Source organism: Schistocerca piceifrons, chromosome X (assembly GCF_021461385.2).
Source record: "Schistocerca piceifrons isolate TAMUIC-IGC-003096 chromosome X, iqSchPice1.1, whole genome shotgun sequence".
Classification (NCBI taxonomy): Eukaryota; Metazoa; Arthropoda; class Insecta; order Orthoptera; family Acrididae; genus Schistocerca; species Schistocerca piceifrons.
In genome coordinates this window covers 481,796,508-481,819,614 of record NC_060149.1, presented here as the reverse complement: position 1 = coordinate 481,819,614, position 23,107 = coordinate 481,796,508, and the positions used below count along the sequence as shown (strand labels likewise).

The 23,107-nt window shown below is 43.4% G+C and overlaps 1 protein-coding gene across 1 annotated transcript in view; it reads right to left on the bottom strand.

Annotated features, from left to right (window-relative positions):
- Positions 1–19,478, bottom strand: part of LOC124722062 (beta-galactosidase-like) — a 305,764-nt gene extending 286,286 nt beyond the window's left edge. Inside the window, exon 1 of the mRNA XM_047247258.1 lies at positions 19,433–19,478. Within this exon, the coding sequence (XP_047103214.1) occupies positions 19,433–19,474 (42 nt within the window). The 5' untranslated portion in view covers positions 19,475–19,478. The remainder of the gene's footprint in view (positions 1–19,432) is intronic.
- Positions 19,479–23,107: the final 3,629 nt, after the last annotated feature.

Genomic DNA, 23,107 nt, shown 5'->3' with positions numbered 1-23,107 from the left:
TGGAAACCTGTTACATACTTGTCGAACTAACTACTGTACTGCGTTCCAAAGGTGGACCAATACGCTGTAATGTAGTGGTCGTAATGTTTTCCTTCACAAACGTATACTTTTTCAGACATTACATAAATCTCGAAGAAAACGATCTTTTGATATATAACTAGCACAGGTTCAGAAAAATCGTTCGTGTGGAACACAAAAATGGTTCAAATAGCTCTAAGCACTATGGGACTTAACATCTGAGGTCATCAGACTTAGAACTACTTAAACTTAACTAACCTACAGACATCACACACATCCATGTCCGACGCAGGATTTCAACCTGGGACCGTAGTAGCAGCGCGGTTCCGGACTGAGGCGCCTAGAACCGCTCGGCCACAGCGGCCGGCTGTGGAACACAACTAGTGCATGAGTGCTATTGAACAGAGCATCTCCGGTAGATTCCATATTACCACATTTCGGAAACGTTTTTAGCGTAGTTCGTCACATGCAGCTTCTAGTCAAACTGCGTGCCCATGGAGTTTTTATCAGCTGTGAGAATGAATTCGTGATTTCCTGTCTCGGCTCGTAGTAATTGATGGCAAGCTATCTAGTGAAACAGAATTCGTTGCCTGGAATTCCACAAGGATGCGTTACAGGCTGTTCGTAAACTATATAAAGGATTTAGCAGACAATGTGAGTGGGCCTGTAACCTCCCCCTTACTAATCAACCTACCATGCTTGCGATATAAAATATGACCGTGGATCGCGTGTATACCTAATGGAATTTTTCTAACTGGATAAGGCTATCTTTCCCGAAGAAGTAATACCGATAAGTATGGGGAAAGTGTACAACCGATTTCTCTGATAGAAAAGTCTACTAAAAATAAAAAAGTAATTAAACCGAACAGGGCTACAATTTGGAAAAATGAAAGTTATTTTGTGCATTTACTCACGAACACCACTGGACAGGAAAGGGGTACCACTGATCATGAATCTAAAAGTTACACTAATGAACGAAAAGGAAATAATTACGATCGTCGCCCACTAGGGCGATTTACATCCAAAATCCTGTACAAGATGATGGGAAAGAAAAACATTTATTATTAAACAATGACGTGGCAACTGAATGTTGTCACGTTTTTTGACACTAATTTTAAGTGAGTATGTAAGGATAAAGAAAACTGAGAGGTCACTTTTACGTTAAGTTTGTCATTAAAGTTTGAAACACGCAATCGAGTAATGATTTGAAAATATCCACTTAAACTGTATGTTAGTATTGGACTTCAGAGACTTCAAAATAACGTCATCAAAGAAATTTAGAGAAAGGCAAGCACTTTCTACTTTGCAGTTACTTAATTTTCAAATTGGATTTCATATTATTGTCTGAACAACTGAGCCTTTTTTACTGACTTGAGCAGAATTAAATACTAGAATACGTACCAAACCCAACAGCCATGTGCTCCAAATTACATGTAAAATAAATAAAACTTCCGCACTCTTAATTTGTGCATTTTCTTTAGATTTGGATTTTTTCCAGTGATAGATTCCCAAACTATATAAGGAAAAAAGGGAACAAGGACCCTGCTTGGTAACAATGTCTGGGGGCAATGAGGACAGAATCGCCCTGAATTTAACTGATTATTATTTAAATAAAGTTCATTAATCAAATCACATTCAGTTGTGCTGCTGGGTTAGCCGTTAATACTTTCTACCAATGCACAGTCTTACTTCAGTGCTGTGCGTGCGACGAAACTCGGAGCCGACGACGAATCTGTGTTGCTGGAACTGCTGCTGTTGTTGAAGACGGTAGCATCTTGTGGGGCCGCGGCTAATTACAGGAACTGGCAATTGTAATTAATACAGCCTCTTCCGCCCGTGCACTGTCCTTCCTCCTGCTACTAGTCACCTGGCCGGCGCGCGTACATGATGCCGCCGAAATGGTACTCTCTACTGCGAGAGCGTTAACACCACACTTCGTACACTACAAGCGCTGGAACCCGTCTCTCGCTCTCTCCGCGCGCTCTGTGCAATAACCCACTACCCAAAGATTTTACAACGCACAAGCACTGCTATTATCGTTGCTAGCCGACGCAAATAACAATTCCTTTGGCTTTTCCCCAGAGCTTATAAGTTTCACAGTAAAACACAGATAAATACAATGAAACGTCAACAGACTTTTATCTAAATGTACACGTACAGTGAAGCAATTCCCTTACTTATTAAAAGAAAGCATTTAAATTACAAATATTTACATACAATTCAAAAAAAATTATATATCGGTAGCAGGTGCCATGCATCCTGCATTTTCGGTGTTACAGGCCTCTCAGATTGTTTGCAGATAATGCAGTCACTTACCATCTAGCTAAGTCATCAGAAGCTCAAAACAAATTAGAAAATGTTTTACAGAAGACATCTGCACTGTTCCAAAAGCGGCGGTTCACCGTCAACAATAAAAATTGTGAAGTCCTCCACACGAGTACTTACAAATATCGACAAATATCGATTAATTTTGGCTACGCGATAAATCATACAAAATTAAAGGTTGTCGAGTCTCCTAAATAGCTAGGGATTGCAATTTCGAACAACCTACATTGGAAGCATCACACAGAAAATGTTTTGGGGAAGGCGGCCCAAAGACTGTGTTTTATTGGCAACAATTTAAAGGTGCTACGAATCTACTAAATTGATTGCCTGCACTACATACATGAGCATAGCTTGAAGTAAATGGCGCTGACTGTTGCATCGTAAGCTCATAAAGTGTTTTCTAGCATGATTCGCTGAGCTGCAATATATTGCATGCAAATATCTCCTCTATGCGACTACTATTGCTCATTGGTGTATGGTCTGTGTGAACTGGCAAGTGTTTGCGTTGGCTCGTGACACTGAGTTGCAGTACCGCAACTGCGTTCTCCAACTTTGTGCTCGCCTAATACGCGGATGATGATGGATTTAAAATTATTGGGCACTACACAGCGTGGTCGTCAGCGCCCTTTTACGAGATCGTGGTAATGGTGAATGAGTAGCACTAAAACCAAAGACCACATAACGATAACTACAGCATTACAAATATCACATAAAATTTTCAGTAGATCTAGTAATACCTTTGTCACATGTTAAAAGAATTAGTAAAACAGTGGAAAAAAGTTTGGCTGATAGCGGAACGAAAAGAGTGAGCCAGCCACTAAAAGACATATTAAAATCTCCATTCAGTTAAATTGGGCAGAAGTGGTGACGCCACAATAAATGTCAACAGTCTTCGTGTTATTGTTTCGTCATCTAATGAGCGTAAAACTATCATCAGGCTTCTTCCACGACAAGGCTACTCGACGAACGAAACGTATGACATTAAGGCACAAACAGTCGATATCGACGTAAGCTCTGTAGCCAGCACGTGTTAGAATTTGAGTATGGAAGCAAATTTTCAGCCTGCATTTCGGGTCTAAAAACGTAACCATCTCATCGTCAAGAAGCGTAGGAAACTTAAATCTAAGAAACGAAGTAACTGTGTTTAACGTTCTTTTGACACCGATGTTATTAGAGATGGAGCTTGTCTTCACAAGGATAAGGCAGTATACGTCCACAACGTAATTATGGACCTAGTCGTTCGTCTTTAAACGTTCAGGGACACCGCAGAAAATCTGACGAGCCGGGAAATCGAGCCTTGATCTTTTGTAATGCCAGTTAAGTCCTCTCACTCCTTCTGAAATACAAGGGTAACAGCGTCTGGAAGAAGTGCACAATTTAGTTTCTCGTCTATTTGAGAATTTGCGTCTGATTTCAATTATGCAGTTCCATTATCAATCTTTAATAATATATTGTGACCATCAAAGACACTGTGAAGTAAAGCTCTGAAACAGGTATTACCGGTCAGTACTCCGCGAAGATCAATTCGTCGTTTGCGATATCGCTTGAAAGTTTACACGGAAAGTGGTATTGTTGTGGACCTGTTGTTTTTTATCTCATTGTCAACAACTGGCGCTAAATCTGGAATATCTAAATGAATCGCGCTAAATGTGTTGCTATTATTGTCCACACAAAATGGAGACACCTGCACTTTCTTATCTTCGTCGGTTGTCAGAACTTGGAATTAAGACATTCTGCAGTTCTTTCAGGCCTAGAGGTTCCATAAGCACATTAATAGCACTAAAGATTACTCTGTATTCAACTAAATGTACCAGCTCTCTTAAATAGAGAGTTAGTTACCTTTACATCCCAAGCATAATATTTATGTACAGTTAATCCAGTCTCCAAAAGTCCTCCGGTCCAAAATTTGCACCATGACAGTAACTGCCTACCTGGAGAGAAGCACTTAACATAATGTTCCTTCTTCTTCCTAGCTTTTTCCCGTATAGGCATTTTCATACAGGTTGTGGAAATGTTACTGACAGTGGGTGGCTGGATTCCTAACTTAACGACACCACTTCCACCAGGACAAAAAAAAAAATGGTTCAAATGGCTCTGAGCACTATGGGACTTAACTTCTGAGGTCATCAGTCCCCTAGAACTTAGAACTACTTAAACCTAACTAACCTAAGGACATCACACACACCCATTCCCGAGACAGGATTCGAACCTGCGAACGTAGCGGTCGCGCGGTTCCAGACTGTAGCTCCTAGAACCGCTCGGCCACCCCGGCCGGCTCCCCCAGGACAGATTCTGTGTTCCTTATCTGTCTGAGTCTAGAATAAGTCTCACGTTTTTTTAAGTGTTCAAAAGTTCTCTCATTGTTTGGATAGAGTGGATCTAAGGCGGGACGGGGGTACCAGCCCGGTATTTACCTAGCTGGATATGGGAAACAGCCTAAAAACCATATCCGGACTGACCGGCTCACAAGACCTCGTCCTTAATCCGATCCGTGGCAGGCTCGCCTCGCCGAAATCCGGAAGCGGCGATGCAACGCACTCGGTTATTCGAGCCGATCCTTCATCATAATGAAAGGTCCCGTATACATAAACCGCCACTAATGAATTTGTGCCAGGCACACACGTTACGCATGTATTATGAGAACCAATCTGGTATTATACTACGAAACGAAAGTTACAAAGCACGTGTGAGAAGGATTCAGTTTTCATGGAGGTATGTTCCGTCTTTGCGACTAAATGAAAGACAGTTTGTTTTTTGCCATACGCCTTTCGCTTGTTTTATTTATGAAGCATCTTCAGTGGCGTGATAATGCATTATGTGCCAACGGCCTCGCCGCAGTGGTAGCAGTGGTTCCCATCGGATCACCGAGGTTAAGTGCACTTGGCTGGGTCTGCCGAGCGCTGTTTGCTAGTGGGATGCATCAGCCCTTCTGAGACCAACTGAGGAGCTACTTGACTGAGAAGTTACCTGATAATGGTCGAGAGAGCGGTGTGGTGACCACATGCCCCTCCATATCCCCCTCCAGCGATGCCTATCGGCTGAGGATGACACGGTGGTCGGTCGGTACCGTAAGGCCTTCCGAGGCTTTTCGGGCGGAGAGAGAGAGAGAGAGAGAGAGAGAGAGAAAGAGAAAGAGAGAGAGAGAGAAATGCATTATGTAGTAGTTACAAGTACGTTGAAATGTTACGTTTTCTCACGTTATTCTCTTGTTTTTCAGATTAGAAACAACTTCTGCATAATAAGTTTCGTTATTTGCTATTTTCAATGTTGTTGATCCATGTGTATAGTCCTGGAGATGTATTTACTCGTTCTCCATACCCCAGATGGCCGATATTGGGCGTTTTTTCGACCACATTTATTTCAACACTTCACTTGCACTTTTCAATGTGTATTGAATGTGCATGTATTTGTAATGTGCAATGTTACTAACTCTCGCTGTGTGTTTACCCTTCGTCTTCTGTTTGTATTGGGTATGTGTGGTTTGATATTTGTTCATGTGTGTGTGTGTGTGTGTGTGTGTGTGTGTGTGTGTGTGTGTGTTATTCTTTGTATGAGACAAAGACGAAAAATAAACATACAGTGACAGTTGGCAGCACTACACACTGTGAACACACACACACACACACACACACACACACACACACACACACACACACACAGACACACACATCCAATACACAGTGAAGAGTGCAATCGATGTGTTGAAATAAATGTGGTCGGAAAAACGCCGAATATCGGCCATCTGGTGTATGAAGACCGAGTAAATACAACTCCGGGATGACACACATGGATTTACAATATCGGAAATCGTAATTGAAATGAAATTTTAATTTTACCTCACGAAACTTGTACAGCAAAAATTGTTCTAACATGAAAAAAAGAGAATACCATGACAACACGTAACATAGTAACATAATTTGTAACTACTTCATAATGCATTTGTTACACACATAAAGCAAATATGTAGTACATGTCACTAAAGAAGTTTCATAAGTGAAAAGAAGCGAAACGCGTATGGCAAAAAACAAACTGCCTTTCATTTAGTCGCAAGGGCGGAACGTATCTCCATGAATTCTGAAGCAACTAAAGAATGACGAAACGAAAGACGATTCAGTTTTCTTCCACATAGTTTTAGAATGATTAAGGTTCTGTGGCGTATGTGCTTCAGTTAGGAGATTAATACCCACATTAACCCATTGGAGACCTGTAAAATACCTGCAGATAAATATCAGTTACACAGTCAATCAGATCACTAAAAAAACAGCTTTTAATTTCTCATGGAAAAGCTAGAAGTGTGGTGGGCACTGAACAGTGATAATTCAGTGACAAAAAGTTGTTCCCCTCGATATTGTGCTTTACGTCAGTGCGTGGATCATTTAGCAGAAGGACCCCAGCAATTTTGTCTCCACACTCCATCTTTTCTCGAACGGAACTGATTCTTTCGCAGAGGTTCGCGCGACTCATAGTGGATGAGATGAATCCCTCAAGAAGGAAGGTTTACGAGGAGATCACTTCAGGGTGTAAGGTTTGAGATTCATCCAAACAGTCAACAGCCATTGGGCGTCACACGGCGCAGAAATGAAATATTTGCGCATATGTGGCGCTCTGTAACTGAATTAGTATCGTACTTTTGGATAACCACTGTAACAGCTACTTATCAAAATAGAATGAAAAACTTATATTGAACCGAATGTAGGGAATGTGGATTTTGACTGGGCATGTTCCATGCGGCTTTTCGCGGATGATGCTGTAGTATACAGAGCAGTTGCAGCATTAAAAAATTGCAGCGAAATGCAGGAAGATCTGCAGCAGATAGGCACTTGGTGCAGGGAGTGGCAACTGATCCGTAACATAGACAAATGTAATGAATTGCGAATACATAGAAAGAAGGATCCTTTATTGTATGATTATATGATAGCGGAACAAACACTGGCAGCAGTTACTTCTGTAAAATATCTGGGAGTATGCGTGCGGAACAATTCGAAGTGGAATGGTCATATAAAATTAATTGTTGGTAAGGCGGGTACCAGGTTGAGATTCATTGGGAGAGTCCTTAGAAAATGTAGTCCATCAACAAAGGAGGTGGCTTACAAAACACTCGTTCGACTTATACTTGACTATTGCTTATCAGTGTGGGATCCGTACCAGGTCGGGTTGACACAGGAGATAGAGAAGATCCAAAGAAGAGCGGCGCGTTTCGTCACAGGGTTATTTGGTAACCGTGATAGCGTTACGGAGATGTTTAGCAAACTCAAGTGGTAGACTCTGCAAGAGAGGCGCTCTGCATCGCCGTGTGGCTTGCTGTCTAGGTTTCGAGAGAGTGCGTTTCTGGATGAGGTATCGAATATATTGCTTTCCCCTACTTATACCTCCCGGGGAGACCACGAATGTAAAATTAGAGAGATTCGAGCGCGCACGGAGGCTTTCCGGCAGTTATTCTTCCAGCGAACCATACGCGACTGGAACAGGAAAGGGAGGTAATGATAGTGGCACGTTGGTTGGGCTCAGCACTATGGGACTTAACATCTATGGTCATCAGTCCCCTAGAACCTAGAACTACTTAAACCTAACTAACCTAAGGACAGCACACAACACCCAGCCATCACGAGGCAGAGAAAATCCCTGACCTCGCCGGGAATCGAACCCGGGAACCCGGGCGTGGGAAGCGAGAACGCTACCGCACGACCACGAGATGCCGCCACACACCGTTAGGTGGCTTGCGGAGTATAAATGTAGATGTAGATGTAGATGTACTGAATCCATAAAAAAGACAATAATTAGGAACAAAAGGTGTCTCAGGATTTGATATGATGGCTTCAAAATTTTTAAATACACTGACGGCAAAAGAAAAGAAACAATTGCAACACCATGAAGGAGTTGTGTAGCATAAACGAAAGTTGGTAGGCAGTTTCTACATCTGAAAGATAATGTCTGTTCAAATTTCGCGCCAGTCGCAAAGAGCAGCTCTAGTAATGCCGCTATGAGGATGCAAATCACAATTGCTCTAAATACAAGCTGTAACGTTCGTGAGAGTTAGTTGCCTTTGAGAGTGGGCATGGTGAGTTGATGTTAGTCAAGAATATCTTTATGGCGACAAAGACGCCATTATCAACACCTCGCTGAGTTTTAACAGTGTCGTGTGATACGGCTATCAGAAGCTGCATGTTCCGTCTGAGATATTGCAAAAAGACTTCGCAAGAATGAGGCCACTGTACATGATTGCTGGCAGCGATAGTCACGAGAATGTACGATCGCAAAAAGATCCGGCTCTGGACGGCCACGTGTCACTACCGAGACAGAAGACCATCATGTTCGTCGTATGGCTCTGGCGCATCGTACTGCACCTGCAGCAGCAGTTCGAGCAGCAGTTACCACCACAGTGACACAACGAACTGTTACAATTCGGTTACCTGTTTCCGTCTCGATGCCAGTAAAGGCCTTGTGTTAGTTAGAAGGAGGCGAGTTGAGGGCCTGCAACTAACCTATCTGCATGCTAGACAACCTGGATACACACCTGGTGTTATGGTTTGCGCTGCTATTTCGTATTACAGCAGGATCACTCCTGTTGTTATCCCATGCACCCTGACTGCAAATCTGAACGTCAGTCTGGTGATTCGACCTGTTGTGCTTCCATTCATGGACGCATTCCAGGGACTGTTTTCCAACAGGATAACGCTCGCTTACATACCGCTGTTGTCATCTAACATGCTCTAAGTGTGTCGACATGTTGCCTTGTCCTCCTCTATTACCACATCTGTCTCCAATCGAGGACATATGGGACATCATCGGACGACAACTCCAGTGTCATCAACAAACAACATTAACTGTTTCCAGAATGAGATTTTCACTCTGCAGCGGAGTGTGGAAGGTAGGAGACGAGATACTGGCAGAAGTAAAGCTGTGAGGACGGGGAGTGAGTCGTGCTTGGGTAGCTCAGTTGATAGAACACTTGCCCGCGAAAGGCAAAGGTCCCGAGTTCGAGTCTCGGTCCGGCACACAGTTTTAATCTGGCAGGAAGTTTCAACATTAACCGTCCGTGTATTGACAGATCAAGTGTAACAGGCACGGAACTCCATCCCACAATCTGACATCCGGCAACTGGGGAACACGATGCATACGCGTTTGTATGCAATGTTTGCTTGCAATGTTAATCACTTAAATATGTTACCTACACAGTGGCAGTGTGGCTGCAGTCATGTTTGTAATATTCTTAATGCACTTTGCACTGTGGAGTAAATGCACATGCGTTAAAGCTGTGGAAATACAACGAGCAGACAACCTGCTCAACCGAGACGAGGGTTTTTCAGTTCGACAATTCATGGAAACCCCTCACTTCACGACTGCGCTCTCAAAGGAAATATTGTTCTAGGTCTTCACTCCTTAGCATCACAAGATATGCCATCAATAACAATCACCCAAATACTTCGTAAGCACTGTGGATTTGCTGATTCTGCGATTGCTTTGTTTTACTCTTAGAGGTGCAAAGTTTATCTATGACTGACGCTCTTGTTACCAACAGTATTATCTCTGACGCATGCGCGCTTTCTCCGCTGTGTAAAGTGCGTTAAACATCTTGCAAGCGACTCACCCTGAGAATGGCTGAAACGTTGTCAGCCGAAATTTAACGTCTGTGGTTGACGGCTTATGACACCCATGTTTTTTAGTGGTACTATTTACCTATTTCTGTGGCAGTGGAAAAACCCTTCGCGGAGAATTTCGGTGACATAATGGGGTAGGTGGGTGGATAAAAATACGCGTGGGGCAAGACTATGTTTCAAGTTTTGACGTCCCCAAAGGAAGAGGATCAACATTCTCCCATCAGGCAGCGCAGACGTCATCATCTTCTCACGTGTATTCTGGAACCTTGTTGCAGCTGGACGCTTACGGCTGGAGAAAATGCGGTAAGTCACTTCTGTACGTTTTCAATTTAAATTTTGTATAGTTGTGATTGCGTGTTACTTGAACCTAAATCTATTTAAAAATTAGGGAAACTTGGTACCGGAAATGGTGGCTATAAGCTTCCAATATTCTCCTTGATCTCCACGACTTTAATTGTGTGTGTTACCTGTAGATTGCCGAAAAAGAAATTAGCGGACTGGAGTAATAGTAGGCAGATCTAATGGGATAGAAATTCGCAGTGCTTATTTTTACCCCATAAAGAAACGATCTGCGAATATTTACCCCATGACCTATACTTTGACGTATGTAGTTCCTGCTAGCGTATTGAAGCATTTTTTCTTGTGTGTATTTGCCTATCATGATTCATTATTCACGTTACAGAACTTAACGTTTCTTTTCTGTAGTTTTTATTTACAGTAGGAAGACGTTTATGGGACCTTTAGGTAGTGTTTTTTTTTCAAACATACCTGTCTCTCAAACACACTTAGGATATAATCACGTCCTCCATAGTGTCATCTCCTTTTTCGAGAAACAGTTTTAGAACATCAACTCGACAGCCATTTACAGAGCCACTCTACAATCAAGCTTTTAACCTTATTGAAAATGGGAGCTCAATACGACAAGCATCCCAACCTACCGAGTTTTCAGAGGTTGTCTTAAAAAAAGTCTTAAAACCGGCAGAAGTAGTGAGCACCTGGCCGATTCACAAAATTTTTTTCGTTTGACGAAAAACATGCAATAGTGTAGTACTGCCTTTCCCGCGAAATACGTTTTTTCGGTTTACTGTCTGATCATTAAGACGTTAATTGTTGAATTCGCAGAAAAATAGAGTTCCTCTTCTGTTTTTCCATACACCGTATGTGTTTGTAATCCTTTTTATTTTCTTCATTTGGGGGTAAAGGTACTCACAGCGTACTCTTCCCCAGGTCCGCATACTCTTGCCCCACAGTATGAGGTAAGAGTACGCTAAATTATTTTTTAATAAAACTTATATTATCCTTATAATAATGATTGGATGATAATGAAACCGAGATGTCAAACTAGGTGTTGCATGCGTCATTGATATAATATTGTGACATGTTTTAAAAAAATTTTAAACGAAAAATGTATACTTTATATATATATATATATATATATATATATATATATATATATATACTTTTTTTATACACCCACCTACCAGATGTGTGGAACTTGGTCAAATAGTTAAAAGGTAACAACACAACAAGGCGCAAACCACTGGCCGACCGCCAGAAAAAGAAGTCCCACAGACGTCTTTCTACTGTAAATAAGCGCAAGCAAACAAGTAACTGAGGCAGGGGTCGGATGTTCACCTGCGTGCTTAAAGCTCATCAGTCTGTGCACTGCCGTTTCGGCGATCGGAAACTTGCTCCTGTAGCTGATTTGACTTTACAAAGTATATGACAATCGAAAAATTGGATATGGTTTTCTTTTGTGCGGAGTGCCTTTAAACTGTTAGAGCAGTTACATGCTGGAAGGTATCCTCATTGCGTCAAGTACAAAGAAAATCATGCGGCTGGTACCGGCGGAGGTTCGAGTCCTCCCTCGGGCATGGGTGTGTGTGTTCGTCCTTAGGATAATTAAGGTTAAGTAGTGTGTAAGCTTAGGGACTGATGATCTTAGCAGTTAAGTCCCATAAGATTTCACACACATTTGAACATTTTTTTGAACAAAGAAAATCCGTCTTTGCACACATCGTAAAAAATATTCCAGACTCTGTTAGTGTGGAAAATTAAATACACCAACAGAAGAGAACAAAAACTGTGAGGGAAATGCGATTAACATTTTAACAGCGGTAATACACAATCCAAATGTCATTAGAAGGCAATCTGAACGTGCGACACAGGGGTGTTTTCCGAAAACTGCCAATGCCTTTCAAAATCGATCGCAGTTCTCTGAATAGTGCCTCCGTAAAACCCTAAGTGATGTGCCGTTTAAATGCAGTATTTTATTTGCGAATGAAACATCTTTAACAAGCGATGAGGAAAATGGGAAAATGAATCTTCACAATTTGCACTACTGATCAGTTGAAAAGCCACGTTCACTGTGAGAAGAGGAAAAATGACGACCTTGATATATCAACGCGTGGTGCGGGCTTTTCAAGAATACATCGTTGGTCTTTGTTTTAGTGATGTGACTCTAAATAGCCACAATGATCTAGTTCCTAACAGGTATGCTGCCGCAGTTATTGGAAGACATGCCCACAAATCATGTGGTACAAACATTATGGTTTTCCCGCTCATTCCGTATAGGCATTCTTAAAAGAGCATTCGTAGGTCGTTGGTTCGGTCGTTGAGAAAACACAAAATAGCCTGCACGCTCACCATACTTAACACTTCTGGGATTTATCCGTGGGAAAAATTAGAACAAGAGGTTTGCAAGGAAACACTGGTGACTCTAGAAGACATGAAATTACTTATGACATAAGTATGTGCTGCGATAAATCCAGATTAAATTCAGCACACAATATTGTCTATCCGTAATTACTTTATAGCCTGTATCAGTGGTCTACGTCAATATGTTAAGCATTTGATATGACTGACATACCGATAAATACACGAATTATACCTGAAATAAATGGTTGGTTTCGTTCCGCACAGTAGGGCTAACGCTTGTAGTGTGTCTCCTGGCGGCGGGACGATGATTTTTGATGCTGTCATTTTGCTGCTATTTGATCAAGTACCACACATATTGTACCACGAAGGCTTTAACCAAATACCACAGAAAAAGTGTTTATTCAAAACTGAAAAAAGTCGTTGTCATAATTCGGCAAGTATAAACGTCAAAAATTACATGTACAAGAAAGAAAATTAGCCACACTGTCCGCTCTAACTCAGAGAAAACTCACCTCCATTCTGGATATAATATCTTATCTAAAGTATCCGGCAGGCTGAAGGAAATGTGGAGAAGGAACATAGCATGTGATTTATGCCGGAGAAAGATAAACCGCGATAGAGTTCATTTGTACGAAGGCGTACGGAAAAGTAATACCTCCGAATTTTTTATGTGAAAACTCGTAGAGAATTTTTGAATAAAACAAACGTCATTAACATTCTGCGTTCTTATTCTTCATATCTACAAATTTATTTCTCAACGTAGTCACCACGGCGATGAACACAATTTCTGCCAACGAGAGTCATGTTCGTTGATACTGTAACTGTAGAATATTTCACTTTGTTGGCGGAGCCACAACAACCTTACCGCTACTTACACCGTTCATCACTATCAAAGTGAAGTCCTCGAAGGTGTTCTGTAACTTTTGGAAACAGATGAAAATCTCATGGGGCCTAGTCGGGACTGAATGGAGGATGATCGCTGACAGTGAACCCAAGACGTCCGATTGTTGCGGATGTAGCAACAATGGTGTGTGTTAGGATGGGAAAAGCCGGCCGGTTAAAAGCGATACCGGTATTTTAGTTCTGAATAACCAATACTTTTTTTGGTCTCGCACATGGCAGGTGTTTCTTGTTTTTTATATTCTACGTGCAATGTCCAAGTCTTGCCTCCACCTGGTCTATACGGTAGTTTCTCGCTGTCTTCGCCGGACATCCGTTGCGTTGCAGAATGGCACCACCAATAACCTGGAAATATCTTTAGGAAGTGACGTAGAATGAAGTACCTTCCTGCATTTGCTTTAAAAGATTAAAAAGATTCGTCCGCCTGTTATATGAAATAATGAAAAAGGAAGGAAATTGTGGCCGCGCGGGATTAGCCTAGCAGTCTGAGGCGCTGCAGTCATGGACTGTGCGGCTGGTCCCGGCGGAGGTTCGAGTCCTCCCTCGGACATGGGTGTGTGTGTTTGTCCTTAGGATAATTTAGGTTAAGGAGTTGTATAAGCTTAGGGACTGATGACCTTAGCAGTAAAGTCCCATAAGATTTCACACACATTTGAACAAGGAAATTGTGGTACCAGAAATAGTTGGTTTGTTGGTTTGGGAGATGAAAGGGACCAGACTGCTAGGTCATCGGTCCTACCAGAAATAAATTAAAAACTTTACAGTTTATTGACAGCATACAATAAAAATATAAAGTGGCTCATCTGCTGCCTATGTCTACATAATATGCCTTCATCTGCTTGTAGCCCTTGAAAACGGACAAATTAACAGGAAAAATAGAGTTCTTCAAACTCAATTCTAAAAAATGGTTCAAATGGCTCTGAGAACTATGGGACTTAACTTCTGAGGTCATTAGTCCCCTAGAACTTAGAACTAATTAAACCTAACTAACCTAAGGACATCACAAACATCCATGCCCGAGGCAGGATTCGAACCTGCGACCGTAGCGGTCTTGCGGTTCCAGACTGCAGCGCCTTTAACCGCACGGCCACTTCGGCCGGCACCAAACTCAATTCTCCCCTTTAGCACTGACTATTCATAATGCCCAAATAGTAGTATGATTTCAGAGTATAACATGATTTTTGAGCAGATTTTTAAAAAAATTAGAATTAATATTGTTAATTTTTTGTTGTATTCAACCACTTATCACTTTTCGAGAAAAACAGAGAAAGGTGGATGGACTAAGTTCTCTTTTATTTGCCTATTTACAATATTTGGTTCTATGTATATGTGCAACTGAGTCAAAATTTTCAATCTTTGCTCGAGTTGCACGTTTATTACAGGAAATAATAAGAATAACACTCCAAAAATCCGTTATTTCAGAAACCGGCATTTGAGATGATGTGATAGGTTCACCTGGCGTGGAGAAAAACCGATGCAACTGAAAACAGATTATTCCAGCGATAACCGAAATGCCTACTGTGGTCTGTCATTATCATGCTCAAGGAGAAGGTGCTCATGTACGCACGAACTCATCGAATTCGAAACTCAATACAGCATGCTACTTCTCACGCACCAATACAGTTACATTACACACCGCCATGTTACACGCCGCAGTTCGAACCCCTCTAGTGGTAAAGCGCTGCAAGTACATAGACGTGAAGAATAAAGATGTAGAATGTTGGTAACGTTTGTATTATTTATAAGGCATTAAGACTTTTCACATTAAAAATTTGGAGGCATTACTTCTCTGCACGCTCTCGTATCTCATAAACTAATAGTAACAGGATCTAGTTTGTGGGTACTCGTCTGCAAGAAGTACATTTTTGCAAGGTTATCTACATACCCAGCTACGTTATCTTCAGCAAGAAATGAGCAGATTTGAACTCCGGCCGCAACGGTTATGTTACGCCAAAGCCAACAGCAGCAGATGTTACAGCGATCGATGTGACCGTGTCTTCTTGTCTGTTTTTAGGTGCTAGACGAGAAACTTCTTACGTTCATTCCATTCTTTTTCATTATATATCTTATAACTTACGATAAGAAGGGTGTTATGTATGAGATACTAATTTTGGCGCTTTATTAAAGCTACCGACCGAAGTCAACTTTTTTTTTTTGTTTTATACGGGATAAACCCGACACCACAGAAAGAAATTTGGAGACTACTCAGGGAAATTTTTTGTATATTTTGATACAATGGACCTGTAGTCTCCAATTCTCCAATATTTGTTATAGAATAATTGCATGTCGTTTCATTCCTTGCCCCAGTGTGTTTGTATCTGCCTTCGTTTCGTTAGCGCTCATCACGTCTAAGACGGGCAACTCTGTACTCAGGATTTGGCAAATTGAATTGATTTAAATTTGCGACCGGATGCCCTTCCTATCGCTGCAGTTGTCAGTTGCCAAGGGGAAAGAAGTCCCGCGTGTGTTACGTGTCTGAATCATGTAAAGTTTGTTCTGCCTGTAATCTGGTTGTGTATCGTATTCTCTAAGGCGGAAATTCGGAACCAGCCAAGCATTTGATAAACCAGCGTCGGAAACGACCTAAAAACCACACTCAGGGTGGCCGCTGCACCAGTCACGGTCGTTAATCCACCGCCGGGTCTGTCTCGCAAGGTATCAGGCTGCACGTAACACTATACGGGCAGGTTCTTAGCTCTGCATCTGTATTACACTGAAAATACCTGCACAACAGTGTTAATGTCAACGATATACGTTGTGTATCTTGTCTGGAAACAAACATGCTCCATTCACTCACTGTGCTTGCTCTTGACCAAGATAATGTCCACACTTCTTCATCAGGATTGGATTCAATACCACTCGCTTCTGACTAGGGTTTATTTTTCTAGCAGAGTTAGTTTGCGTTAAAACGATACACAGATATATGGATAAGTTTACTGGTTAAAAGTCTGCCAGTATGCAAACTTGTATTGAAGTGATTCTACGCCACAGATAGAACTCGCTGCGCCTTCAACCCCCCCCCCCCCCCCCCCACTCGCTCACCAGCGATGATATCTTTTAGCATTTTTTTTCTATTGACGTTTAGCAAATTATGATTTTGTAAGTAGGTTTAATGACCATATCAGACTACTATCAGACTTAGTGAAACTGACTGGCCAGTGAGGTTTAATACAAGAATTACATGGCTTAAACTTTTATCACAGTGATTAGCAAAGAAACTTAAGACTTTCGACGTTTAAACGTGTGACGGAATTCCATTCGCTCTAGAATAACGAAAAATACGTTATACGAGGGGCGTTCAGTAAGTATTGCAACACCGTTATTTCTCGGCCACCTTCGGTTGAAAAAATGTGGAATTTGTTGTGGGACATCGTGGATATTCCCGCTTCAGCCCCTATAGTTTCGTTAAGTTCTGATAGGTGGCGGCACTATACATGGCTTTCAAAATAGCGTCTGTAACGGAGGTTTTTTCCAAGCAGAGAGATGTCATTGAGTTTCTTTCTGCGGAAAACTAGGGTATCGTAAATATTCACTGGCGCTTGCAGAATGTCTATGGAAACCTTCAGTGAACAAAAGCACGGTGAGTCGTTAGGCGAGGCGCCTGTCATCGTCATACAGTCACCAAATCTGTCCGACCTGCCGCATTCCGGCCGTCCGCACACAACTGTGATTCCTGCGATGTTGGAACGGGCGGACACTCATTCGAGGTGATGGACGGATCACAATCAAAACCTCGCTACTGAGCCGAACGGCTCTGCTGGCACTGCTGATATTCGTCCACCAGTTGAGGTTCTAAAGGGTGTGTGTCCGCTGAATTCCTCGTCGCCTAACAGAAGACTATAAAGAGCAACGAAGGACCATCTGTGCGGAATTACTTGCGCGTTACGAGGCTGATCGTTACAATTTTTTGTCGAACATCGCCACAGGAGACGAAACATGGGTTCATCACTTCGAATCGGAAACAAAATGACAACCCAAGGAGTGGTGCTACACCACCACTCCTGAGAAGGAAAGTTTAAAACCGCACGCTCAGCCGTTAAAATCATCGCGACTGTCTCCTGGGCCTGTGAAGGGGTTATTCTGTTTGATGTCCCTCATGGTTCAACGATCAACTCTGAAGTGTATTGTGCTATCCTCAGGAAACTGAAGAAACGATTTCAGCGTTTTCGTCGCCATAAAAATGCAAACGAACTTCTCCTTCTCCGAACAAAGCAAGCCCTCGAACAAGTCTGCGCACCCGAGATTAGCTCCCAAAACATAATTAGACTGTTAGTCCTCATCTACCCTACTGTCAGGGTCTCGCACCTTCCGACTTCCATCTGTTTGGCCCAACGAAGGATGCACTCCGCTGGAAGCAGTAAGTGATTGATGTGGAGGTTATTGATGCAGCAAGTCTTTGGATCTGACTTCGACCAGCAGAGTAGTACCATGCGGACGTACAGGCTCCCCCAGATGACGTAAGGGCGTCTCATTGAATGAAGATTATGTTGAAAAATAGAGTTTTGTAGCCAAAAGAGTGGGGAATAATATGGTGTATTGGGATCCTGAATAAAATCAACCAGCTTTCAGAAAGAAATGTGTTGCATTATTTACTGAACGCCCCTCGTACGAAAGTAATGTCTACTTCCAGCGGTCCTACAACTCCAGACGCATGAGCAATGCAGCCAGTGACCAACGGTAAAAATTACACATATTCACCCGAGTGTACAACTTATTGCTAGATGGACAAAGGATAGCTGTCTATAGACACAACGACTGGCACCTGCCGTAATATTATTAATGAGCAGTGCTCATTCTTCATTTTTTTCTTTTACTTTCACAACAAGTCATACCACCTGAAACTTCGAAGCAGCAAAAGCCTCGGCTGGAGGGACCAAAAAATTATTTTTCTCCTCCACCCCTTTTGCTATCTTCCTCCACCGTCGCGTCTGGTTCTAGTCCTCAGTCGGCACAAATCGGAAAAAAACGGAAGTCGGAAGTCTTCGATCAAATAGCATATTTGCTTTCGTAACCTCTTGCTGACGCCTGACATCATACAATGTCAGAGAAATCCATTCTTCAATACGAGTGAGTTGTGTAGGCGGTAGCTGTGTGAATGAAATCGTCATAAGCCACGTTAGCGACAGGCTTCTGTTCGGTAGTAGACGTTTCTTTGAAACATTATTGGATGTTTAAGTAGGCCCTGCATCTTACACAGAAGAAGATCTTCTGCTTATGACTCCGACCGCAAATGAAGCTGCATTATTTTGGTTAACAATAGTGTAACCTGATAGTTGTTTCTGTCATTTGTTTTTAATGGTAATTTGCATTATTGTACTTGCTTCTGACTCGAATAAAAAAAACTATATTATCACACTGATACGACCCACCACGGAGAACGGGACTCTTATACCATTCTTCAATATTGTTCATCGATCTGGGATCCTTACTAGGTAGGACTGATAGAAGCGATCGAGAAGATCCAATGAAGAGTGGCGTGTTTCATCAAAAGACCGTTTAGTGGGTGCGAGAGCGTTACAGAGATGCTCAACAGAGGCTACAAGAGAGGCGTTGTGCATCACAGTGAGGTTTACTATTGATATGTCGAGAGAGTACTCCCCGAAAAGAGTCGTACAACATATTATTTCCTCCCACATACGTCTCGCGAAATGACCACAACGAGAAAATTCGGGAAATTAGAGCTAATACAGAGACTTAGCGACAGAACGAGGAGCCGGCCAAAGTGGCTAGACGCTTCAGTCTGTCAACAGCTGCCGGGGATCGAACGCGGGTCGTCTTTGTAGCAGCCAGAACCGCTGATCGCACGGTTGCGGGGGAGGTCTGGCTGCCTCAGTTACGCAGAAATTTGCTGTTCATTGTCATCGTGTAGCGTACAAAAAGCGTTGTGCACGAGAGAGACGCTGTGCGCAGCGGCAGAGGCGGCGGATACTCACAAGCTGTAGCAGCAGGGCGAGCACAACCGCGCGCAGCCACATCGTGCAGCCGTCTGGCTGACTACCGCCTTGTCAACCGCTGACCGCTGCTGCTTCTCCGCGCATGCGCGTTGCTGCCGCCCGCCACCCTACCGCTGCTCGCGAACTTCGTACAATTGGCATCAAGTGTGGGTGGACACGGGCGCGCATACTTCTGTCTGTAGCCGCCGCAGCGCTCGTAACCTGCGGACTTCTGGCATCCTCTGGGTCACGTTTCGAGCATTACACGCTGATTAACAAAGGGGAAACTGCGGACAAAGGCAGTAAGCGCTATAGAAACACCGGTCTTGATATCCACGAGTTTTCTAAATTGCTGTCGGTTGTTGTCGCGATGCTTCATTAGATGTACAGCGTGGTGCACAACACACGTTTTTCACATGCACCGCAAAAGAACATTACAAAGGCATTTTCAAAACAAAAACACGAAACAAAGAAATTATTAAAACGAGGGCGTGGTAAAAGGTAACGCCCTAGAATTTTTCATGTGAAAATTCTTTAGGCATTCTAAATGAAACATCTTTATTATTCACGTCAACATATTTATTTCTCAACATTGTCACACTGGCGACGAATACATTTTTCTGAACGAGAAGTTTGTTGTTACTGTCACTGTGGAATGTTTGACTTTATTGATTGGCCGAGCGGTTCTAGGCGCTACAGTCTGGAACCGCACGACCGTTACGGTCGCAGGTTCGAATCCTGCCTCGGGCATGGATGTGTGTGATGTCCTTAGGTTAGTTAGGCTTAAGTAGTTGTTACATTCTAGGGGATTCATGACTTCAGCAGTTAAGTCCCATAGTGCTCAGAGCCATTCGTCTATGTTTTGAGTAATCGAAAAAGTGCATTACCACACGACCACAGGCAAAGAAGTAAGCCCATTTACTTCGCCAACAAAACAGGAAAACGTACCACAACTTCAAAACTATGACATGTTGTATATTGTGTAGCATAACAGCTACCAAAACGAGAGGACAATAATATAATGTAAGTTAAAAATAAAAATAGAACCCACTGATGATAGCACAAAAGTGCTGAAACATGTATGGGTGAAACAAAAGAAAAAAGGTGTCTTGCATAAGGCGGAACTTCTCTTCCCATTTTCTTAGCAAGCACGGAGACAACAAGAAGAACTGCACCACAAGATGATCATTTGAACTTTATTGATGGAACCAGAACCTTACATCTGTTTGCACCTCTTGAACTTTTGGAAACAGATGAAAATCGGATGGGGCCAAGTCGGGACTGTATGGAGAATGTTCGATGATAGTGAACCCAAGGCGTCGGACTGCTGCAGATGTCGCAGCCCTTGTGTGTGGTCCGGCATTATTATGCTGAAGGAGAGGGTGCTCCAAGTTTGGACGAACTCTTTGAATTCTAAACTCTATTACAGCACGCTGTTCCCCACGCACCGACTTTGTTACGTGACACACTGCAACTCGGAGTCGTGTAGGGGCAGAGAACTGCAAACCAATAGACATGACAATAAAAGCAAGTCTTCTGGCCCAGACTGTATACCAGTTAGATTCCTTTCAGAGTATGCTGACGCAGTTGCTCCATACTTAACAATCATATACACTCCTGGAAATGGAAAAAAGAACACATTGACACCGGTGTGTCAGACCCACCATACTTGCTCCGGACACTGCGAGAGGGCTGTACAAGCAATGATCACACGCACGGCACAGCGGACACACCAGGAACCGCGGTGTTGGCCGTCGAATGGCGCTAGCTGCGCAGCATTTGTGCACCGCCGCCGTCAGTGTCAGCCAGTTTGCCGTGGCATACGGAGCTCCATCGCAGTCTTTAACACTGGTAGCATGCCGCGACAGCGTGGACGTGAACCGTATGTGCAGTTGACGGACTTTGAGCGAGGGCGTATAGTGGGCATGCGGGAGGCCGGGTGGACGTACCGCCGAATTGCTCAACACGTGGGGCGTGAGGTCTCCACAGTACATCGATGTTGTCGCCAGTGGTCGGCGGAAGGTGCACGTGCCCGTCGACCTGGGACCGGACCGCAGCGACGCACGGATGCACGCCAAGACCGTAGGATCCTACGCAGTGCCGTAGGGGACCGCGCCGCCACTTCCCAGCAAATTAGGGACACTGTTGCTCCTGGGGTATCGGCGAGGACCATTCGCAACCGTCTCCATGAAGCTGGGCTACGGTCCCGCACACCGTTAGGCCGTCTTCCGCTCACGCCCCAACATCGTGCAGCCCGCCTCCAGTGGTGTCGCGACAGGCGTGAATGGAGGGACGAATGGAGACGTGTCGTCTTCAGCGATGAGAGTCGCTTCTGCCTTGGTGCCAATGATGGTCGTATGCGTGTTTGGCGCCGTGCAGGTGAGCGCCACAATCAGGACTGCATACGACCGAGGCACACAGGGCCCAACACCCGGCATCATGGTGTGGGGAGCGATCTCCTACACTGGCCGTACACCACTGGTGATCGTCGAGGGGACACTGAATAGTGCACGGTACATCCAAACCGTCATCGAACCCATCGTTCTACCATTCCTAGACCGGCAAGGGAACTTGCTGTTCCAACAGGACAATGCACGTCCGCATGTGTCCCGTGCCACCCAACGTGCTCTAGAAGGTGTAAGTCAACTACCCTGGCCAGCAAGATCTCCGGATCTGTCCCCCATTGAGCATGTTTGGGACTGGATGAAGCGTCGTCTCACGCGGTCTGCACGTCCAGCACGAACGCTGGTCCAACTGAGGCGCCAGGTGGAAATGGCATGGCAAGCCGTTCCACAGGACTACATCCAGCATCTCTACGATCGTCTCCATGGGAGAATAGCAGCCTGCATTGCTGCGAAAGGTGGATATACACTGTACTAGTGCCGACATTGTGCATGCTCTGTTGCCTGTGTCTATGTGCCTGTGGTTCTGTCAGTGTGATCATGTGATGTATCTGACCCCAGGAATGTGTCAATAAAGTTTCCCTTTCCTGGGACAATGAATTCACGGTGTTCTTATTTCAATTTCCAGGAGTGTACAACCGTTCACTCTACGAAAGATGCGTACCTAAATACTAGAAAGTTGCACAGGTCACACCAATATTCAAGAAAGGGAGTAGGAGTAATCCACTAAATTACAGGCTCATGAAATTAACGTCGAAACGCAGCAGGATTTTTGAACGTATATTGTGTTGGAACATTATGAAATACCACGAAGAAAAAGGTATATTGACACACAGTCAATACGGATTTAGAAAACACCGTTCTTGTGAAACACAACTAGTTCTTTACTAGCACGTAGTGTTCAGTGCTATCGACAAGGGATTTCAAATTGATTCCGTATTTCTGGATTCCCGAAAGGCTTTTGACACTGTACCACACAAGCGGCTTGTAGCGTAATTGCGTGCCTATGGAATATCGTCTCAGTTATGTGACGTGATTCGTGATTTCCTGTCAGAGATGTCACAGTTCGTAGTAATTGACGGAAAGTCATCGAGTAAAACAGAAGTGATTTTGGCGTTTCCCAAATTAGTGTTACAGGCCCTTTGCTGTTTCTTATCTATATAAATTATTTGGGAGACCATCTGAGCAGCCGTCTTAGGTTGCCTAGGTTGTTTGCTGGTGACGCTGTCGTTTATCGACTAGTAAAGTCATCAGAAGACCAAAACAAATTGCA